This window comes from Petaurus breviceps, unplaced genomic scaffold (genome assembly GCF_028583685.1).
Source record: "Petaurus breviceps papuanus isolate PSGF00001 unplaced genomic scaffold, PetGlider_PUasm1.0 189, whole genome shotgun sequence".
NCBI lineage: Eukaryota > Metazoa > Chordata > Mammalia > Diprotodontia > Petauridae > Petaurus > Petaurus breviceps.
The window spans coordinates 41,173,102-41,181,472 of record NW_027185809.1 but is presented as its reverse complement, the minus strand read 5'-3'; the positions used below and the strand labels follow the sequence as shown (position 1 = coordinate 41,181,472).

Genomic DNA, 8,371 nt, shown 5'->3' with positions numbered 1-8,371 from the left:
TTCTGGTCAGCACAAACTAGGTCCTCAATTAAGGTACTCCAAGCAACAGGTAGAAGTTGTCCAGCTTCCCAGCCATGCAAGATTAGGTTCAAATAATGCAGTGAAGTATAATTTCCATAATTGAATAAAGTTTTCTCACAAGGCAGAATTTGGACTAGGCCCATAACGGAATAGAAAGCTAGCTCCAGAGTGGAGTCACAAGATGGAGTTAGTATGGTTCACTCCATTCCCACAATGCCCACAAAACCCAATGATTGTTTCATTACACCATGCTCTTAATTGCCTGTGTAAATGACGAATTATTATTTCATACTTGAAATACACCCCCATGCCCAAGCTAAGACAGAAATAATTTAAATTTTTTCTTGTAGAAAGATTTGTTTTTACTACTTCAGTAAGTCAGTGACCTATGATAGGTCAGTCAACCTCTGGTCTTTCCTCATTTGCAAAATAAGTAGGTTGGACTAGATGATTAGTTATATTTTTATAAGTCCAGTTATTTTCCAGTATTTGGTTTACATAAGGTGGGCCAAACTTTAATAACAAGAAATATCCTAGTTAACTTTATGCCCTCAAATTATGTTTTCAGTATTAGCAACATTTCTTTTTAGTCTTTTTTGTCAGCGGTGAGTTTTATCGTGCTGAAATGTCTCCACGTATTTATTTTGCCACAAAAATTCTAAATACTGCTTCACATATTTGCAGACATGTTGTCTGTTATTTATTTTACCAATTCAGATAGTAAAGCATGTGTTCATCCTAAGTCATTAAACCCCAAAGAATTTTATGTTAACAGAAAGGAAAAGGTGTACCAATTTGTAAACACCTGTGAAGCAACATGGTAACTGCACTTCAGAAGAGTGATAACTTTTATCAGTTTTAGGTAATAATGTAGATCACAGCGCCTGTCCTTTTTTAGTCTTAAGTCAGCTTTCCTAAATAGCTGTGACAGAAAAAAAAAATTTCACCTAGTGACCCATCTTTTGGTGATGAATATGGCCCTACTTGGCTAACTTGGTCTTCAAGTTTTTAACTTGGGTTATATTCTGCTGGTGTAGGCTTTCTTCCAGGTCAAATAAGGCTCCAAAGTAAGACTTCAGTGGAGTACTTAATGTAATAGGTAGGGTTAAAATCATTGAATATGGAGAAAATCAATTTATTCATTTGGAGAATTTTACAGTCCTTAGTTTACTTAAGGGTAGAGGGGATTTCTTATTTCTAAAATGAGTAATTTTCATTTGATAAGCTTGAAGATAATTTTTTTCCTTTCTGGCTTGATGACTGTTCCTCCTATTGCCTAGAGCTCTGGCATTAGGATTTTATGTCATCAGACATTAAATTTTGACTTTCTTCACTCAGAGAATATTTGGGATAAATGGGTTATCCTTCTGTTCTCTGAAATTTGCGGAGTCAAACAATTTTTAAATATGCACTGCTACTGCAAAATACTGGTTAGGAGTTAGTGGTAAATTTGAAGCTAGATGATAAGGCAAATTATTAAGGTTAAAATGTTATTGATGGATATATTGCTAAGGTATAACGCTTTTTAACTTGGGGCAGTAATTCTTAAAAATCAGTTAAAAAAAAAGAAAAATCAGCATAACTGATCAGTACATCAAAAAAAGTCTGAGGGACGGCTAGGTGGCTCAGTGAATTAAGAGCGTTGGCCCTGGAGTTGGGAGGGCCCAGGATCAGTTCCAGACTCAGATACTTAACACCCACCCACACACACACACACACACAAAACCTGGCCATGTAACCTTGAGCAAGTTACTTAACTCCAGTTGCTTAAAAAAAAAAAGTCTGAAAATATGTGCAGTGTTCGGTACTTGTGAAACACCTACCCCCTTAGAGTGTGTGTGAGGGGGGTTTTGGAGTGTCTTCTCATATCTTCTCTTTTGAGCCATGCTTGTTCTTTATAATTTTTCTGGATTCACTTTTGGAATGTGTGTGTGTGTTTCCATTTACATTGTTGTAGTCATTTGTATATTGTTTTCTTGCCTCTTACTTCACTCTACTTCTATGTATTCATCACATTGAGCATTTCTTAAAGCCCAGTAATAGTCTATTACATTCAGGGATCATGCTGTGTTTAGCCATTTAAAATTAATGGGTATCAACTTTGTTTACAATTTTTTGGTGTCACAAAAGGTGCTACTATAAAAATTTGGGGGTACATGGGAAACTTTAGACAGTGATACTCTTGTTTCTAATATTGTCTTGCTTATTATTCTGTTTTCAAACTTAGCTTGTTATCACTGACTACTGTTACATAACATAAAAGGTGATGTGGTAAGCTCATGACCTTCAGATCCATTCTTAAATAATCTCTGTCAGTAATTAGGTCTTGAATTATGAAAGACCAAAAAAACCATTTTTGTGCCTGTGAGGTATATTATATATATAATATATATTATAATATATAACACTATATATTATAAGTTATAGCATGTCAGGAGTTTAGAAGAACCTTTGAGCTCAAGTCCCTAACGAATGAGTCTTTACTATCAAATGTCCTTTACAAGTGTTTAAAGATTTCAATAATGGGGAGTTCTTTCATAAGGTGCAGTTCATTTGATAATGTAAATATTTTTCAGTTGCTAAGAAGTTTTTCTTTCTATTAGATCAAAATTTGCTTTGCTCTGACTTCCACCCTTTAGTCCTGGTTCTGCTATTTAGAACTGAACAGAATAGTTTGAAGACAACTGTCATGTTTTCTTGAGGATAAATATTTCTGATTCAATGGCAGGAGTCTAAGCCCATTCACTTTTGTATTCAGTCTAGCTTGTCAGTATCTTTCTTAAGTTTTGGTGCCTGTGACTGGAAAAGATACAATCTGAGCAGGTCTTTGCTGCTAAGAGCCGGTGCACCATTGGCACATTTTATACACAGGTATTTGTGTGTTAAAAGTAATAGTGACCAAACTTCCACCAACTTTGAATGTCTCGAATGTGGTTATTTGTGTGTTCAGAGAGAAATAGCTATATTTTTTTCTATAAGGAGTTATACATATTTTATATTAGAGTTGGAACTTGGGTTTATTGATAACATGAAGTGAATGGACATAGAATAAGAACTACAGATGAGAAGGAGAAAGGAGTTGGGGTTATTAGAAGATGAAAGAAAGACCGAGTAATGACAGCTAATAGTGAGGGAGTACACTGCAAGAATTGTGAAGCAAATGGTCCCTTTTATGTAGCACATAGCCTTCTTATTTTGGAAATCATCACTGGATCATCATATAATAATGAATTTTCCTAATGACTTTGATTAATCAAGGAAAAGTTAAAATTTTGTTTGATGTGACCTGTGCTGTATAAGAGTGTAGGGAATTATGTGCTGCATTTTAGGTATTTTTTTAATCAAAAAGGATAAAAACCTCAGTTGCCTCTTTGCTCATTGCTTCTTTAAACATATGGGGTTGCAATCCACAGTTTCAGAAATGCTGAAGGGGTTGGGAGTGGAAATAGTTTAAGAAGTCCTGGGCTAAATAACCACTTTGGGCACAACACCTTATTCCTTGACAGTGTTACACTATGTAAAATTAGTTGTCTGACATAAATGATTTTAAAATGCCAGTGTTGCTGATATTGTTACTGAACATATGAGAATCACTTCTGTTGCCTTTGAGATTTGTGCCCAGTAGGACAAAGTCGATGTTTTCCCAGCTGCTCGACAACACTAATCCTGCTTTTGTTTTCCTTGACCACTAGTGTGCATTTTTAAATTGATTTTTTTAAACATAGTTTTTGAGTAGGTGAGAAAATTATTGGATTTCATAGTATTGTTGATTAAAAAATTATATATTTTTAGTACTTTGCCATTTTGAAATAACGAAATTTTTCAACACTTTTTAAAATTCCCATATCTTCATAAAGTTATTAATTCCTTATATATGAGTTCTTAAAGCATAATTGTTTTTGTTTTATGTTTTCAGCAGCACCACCTCAAGTTATTGTACCAGAGTCTAAGTTGTTACAACATATGAATCCCTCAAGTATGGTAAGATTCACAATTTAACATTTTGATCAGTTATACCTCAACTTCATTCTAAATAGAATATTTACAATATGGTGATGTGAATTGATGTTAGTAAGAGAAAACAAAATAAATTTAAGAGGCTACCATTAAAGAATGTTACAAACAAATTATTTATTTTTTGGATTAGCAGTGGGAAAAAAATGAAGTTGAGTTTTTTATTATATAATTCTCTTTGACAGAACATAAAATCTGACTCTTAATGGAAGGCAAGAATTATTTCAGAAATTGATTTTGTGTGTGTTTGTGTCTGTTGGGACGAGTAATCTAATTAACCCCAGAGGAAGCATGGTGGGAATTCTTTATTTTAAAATTGTTATATCATCTAAAAGGCAGGGGGTGTTTGTGTGCATATCCTCGGTTCTTAATTTAAGTTCATAAATGTGCATTGAATTTTGGCAAACCCTCAAATTATTTTTGTACTTAGTAACTGCAGATATGCCTTTTTTTTTCATATTTGGAAGTAGGTGCTTTAGATGAATTCCACTCTATAGCTAGCCAAGGTACCCTTGATCCCATTTTTTGTTTTCAGGCTATAGCTTTTTAGAAAGTGGTAGTATTTAAATGAGATGAATGATAGGAGGTTATAATAATAATATCCATGTACACATGCATGCATAAATACTCCTTTATAGTACACTTTTGATTATTTCCCCCCTTCAAATGTGAGCTCCGTGAGAATAAAGATTGTTTTTGCCTTTCTTTGTATCATGCTTAGCATGTCTGTCGGTTATAAGCACTTAATATATCCTTGTTGACTAGAATGTTAACATACTATTGGCTACTGCCTAAAGAACTACTGCCAAGTTCATTAGACTTCTAATTTTTAACGTGCTTCTTAAAATTCATAAGAAAAGGATTATTTTCTAATATTTTGATACAGATGTCAATGACAATATTTCTAATACTCATGACTTTCCTTTAGTGTTTATGATAAAATTAATTTAGTCACTTCTTAAGTTATAAACACTATCTTATTCTTGTAAATACAAAGACCCATTCTCCTTTCACACCATACTATTTTTGATAGCAACCAGCTTCTTTTGTTGTGTTCATAGTGCTAACTACTACCTGGAGTTTACCTCAGGATTTTACTGTATCCATCTCTTCCTCAGTCATTTGTTGTTTTTTTTTTTTAAAGACATTTTTATGTTTTTTGTAGGGCAATTGGGGTTAAGTAACTTGCCCAAGGTCACATGGCTAGTTTTTGTGTTAAATGTCTGAGGCCGGATTTGAACTCAGGTCCTCCTGACTCCAGGGCCGGTGCTCTATTCACTGTGCCAACTTGCCAACCCTCAGTCATTTGCCGGTGCTCTATTCACTATGCCACCTTGCCACCCCTCAGTCATTTGCTTTTAACAGTTCAGTTGAATTTACAAAGCCAATCTTTCTCAAATGTACATAATTTCCATTTCTCACTTTTTTGTCTGGCTTGGGGGTTTTTAACTTTTGTTTCATGAACCCCTTTGGCAGTGTGGTGAAGTCTGTGGACCTTTTTTACAGAAATGCATATATGTACAAAAGACTGATTATATTGAAGTAGAGATATTAAAATATTTTTTTTTAAATTTGCTGACTTAGGGGGAGCTAGACTTTTTGTTCTAGCTCTTCTTTGTCCTTTCTCCTTCCCTTTTTTCCTCTCCCTTCCTATCCTTTTGGTTATAAGTATATGAACAGGTGTTACACCTGTACCTAGGAAATGGAAATCTAGATGTTTTGAAGTATAGTTATCCCTGTTAAGGATCCTCTGTTATAAGTTTAAATTCTTTGAGTGTCCAAAATTTTCTGGTGTGTCAACAAAGTCTTTGCTTATCCTTTTCCTCATTATAAACTTGTTTTTCTTCTAGAAGTAATCTTCAAGATAGATTTAACTTTGTCCATTTTCTCCCATTTTGGTTTTCTTGTTTGCAACTGTTTTTTTCTGTTGTTTGATTCAGTATTTACAGTTTGAGACCTGATTTTATTTTTATCTCCTCCCCCCAGAGTGCTGCTGCCACTGCTGCTACATTGGCACTGCCTGCTGGTATTACTCCTGTTCAGCAGATAATAACTAATTCAGGTAATTCAGGTAATTCAAAATGATAGGTCTGTTTGACATCTCAGAAACTACACTATCACCTAGTCTTGATTGATGAATTTATGTTTTCATTTAATTAGGAGACTGAGAGTAATTGTGAACTTTTATTGCCTATTTTGTGCTTTCACTAAAGATTTCATTTTTTTCTCAAAACTCTGTGGGAATAACAGAGAAGAATATACAGACAGTAGTATTAAACACTAAGATCTGAATACTTAGTTGTTTAGATCTTAATATATTTTATCTTGTGTTATACATGTAAGTCATATTTGTAAATATGTAAGCCATAATTTATCATGTTCACTATTATTATTCTTGCTTAGTGTGAAAGGAAAAAAATTAATCATTGTCTGTCATAGACAATTTATATAAATACATATATGTAGAATTACATGTGTGTATATATTTCTCAGCATTGGAAGCATCCCATATAAATTAAAATTCTCCATAACCCCCATGTAAAGGCCTTGTTGCATTTTTCCTGGGACACAGGCAGCTAGATGGCACAACAAATTAAATACTGGACCTGGAGTCAAGAAGACCTGTGAGTTCCAAGTTACTTATTCTCTGCCTTCTTTAGTTTACTCATCTGTAAAATGAGGATAATAATAGTGCCCCCCCCCCCCCACCAGGTGTTGTGAGGAACAAATGAGATAATGTTTGTAAAGTGCTATATAAATGCCAGCTGTGTTATTATATCACATATCATTATACACAGTAAGCTCTTAACAAATACTTGTTGACTGATTTTATGGTGTTTAAGAAACAAAGACATGTCTGTTTCTTTACCAAGGTAAGGCAAAGTGCAGTAGAATTTTTGATTTTGGTCAAGCAGAATAATAATGTTTAATATTTGGGCGTATACCCTTGGAGATGATACGGTCTTCAAAACTAAGGTCACATCTAAGGTGTAACAAAAGGATCACATTTCTTGAAGGCATATCTTTCAGGAATAACCACTGTCACTTCAGTGTACCATCCAAGAGGCAGCATAGAGTAGACATCCTCATTCAGAAAGACCTAGGTTCAAGTTTTACCTGTGGTGCATACAGTACTGGCTATTCAAAGTCATTAACCTCTCATGCACCAGGCAACTTGGTAAGACTCTAAAGTTGCAGAACAACTGCCAAATCTGCTCTAGTCAGAGGGGATTCTTTGTCAGGAATTCCAGACCAATGAAATTACCACTCTGCTAAAATAAATATAACCATACGTGTGTGTGTGTGTGTATCTGTCTTGTTTCTGAAGTTCTTAAAAGCATTTTCAATTGTCTTGTCACTTTGATCTTACTTTTAATTTGCTTTATTTAGGAAGAAGGGCTCACTTAGATGGCAGCCTTTTAGGCTACTAGGATTCCATTTTGAATTAAGCTGTTTTTCCACTCAGCCCTCTAGTAGTCTGAAAAATGTACATACTTTTTTTTTGGGGGGGGGGTGTTAACAAGCTTACTTTAATCAGTCAGACATATATCGTTTACCTTGTTCAGGGGAAAAGGTCAGCACCCCGAACTTCAAAGTATACAGGCAGATAAGACAGAAACAGATCAAGTAGACAGATTTCCAAACTGTCCAACCATTACATCCATACCCAGTCAACATCTGGGTTTCCACATCTTGGTTTTTCAAAGCTGGGGGGGCTCTGGACAACGGCTTCCCAGAATCCAGATCAAATCACAGAACATTTCTCAAAGTGAGCCCCCAAAATGTACATACTTCCAAAGTAATGCAAGTAGGATCATAGGGTTTTAGAGCTGGGCTTCAGAAGTCTATAGATAACTTTCTCAGACTAATCTTTTCAAGTGTATAAATTAAAGATATAGATTTACAAAGGAAACCAATTCCATTGAAATGCAGTTATCAAAGTTGTGTGTGTGTGTACATACATATATAGATATATATGCACAGACTCTAGGTTAAGAAACTCTGATTTAAACTTTACCCAGTCCAGCCTCCTCATCTCAGATGACGAAACTAAAGGTCAGAGGAGTTAAGTGACAAATAGCAGAGGTAGGATTTTAAAATCCAGTTTCTGCGTCACTCTAGATTCGGTCTCTTTAACAACTAACCAGTGGAATCAGATTCTTTGTATTTAAGTGAGCGATTTGGATCCTGTAATCAAATCACATTCTTAATAAAGCCCTATTGGGGGACATTAAAAAGATGAGAACAATGGAAAGTGCTGTGTTTAAAGCAGCACTTTGGAATTTGAACAGAGGTAGAGAAGGGACAAAATGTGAGAGAAGAGTATATTAAGTAT

The 8,371-nt window shown here is 34.7% G+C and overlaps 1 protein-coding gene and 1 non-coding gene across 5 annotated transcripts in view; both read left to right on the top strand.

The window, feature by feature from the left end:
• Window positions 1-8,371, top strand: part of GTF2A1 (general transcription factor IIA subunit 1) — a 50,692-nt gene that overhangs the window by 26,275 nt on the left and 16,046 nt on the right. For 2 of the 4 annotated variants that reach the window (XM_069092358.1, XM_069092355.1), the window contains exons 4-5: window positions 3,938-4,002; window positions 6,022-6,106. In XM_069092358.1, the coding sequence (XP_068948459.1) occupies window positions 3,938-4,002; window positions 6,022-6,106 (150 nt within the window). The remainder of the gene's footprint in view (window positions 1-3,937; window positions 4,003-6,021; window positions 6,107-8,371) is intronic. The other 2 variants (XM_069092356.1, XM_069092357.1) reach the window with 2 other exon arrangements.
• Window positions 1,276-1,420, top strand: LOC138164512 (small nucleolar RNA SNORA79). Its single transcript, XR_011169094.1, has one exon. It is a non-coding gene; the product is annotated as a small nucleolar RNA SNORA79 (small nucleolar RNA).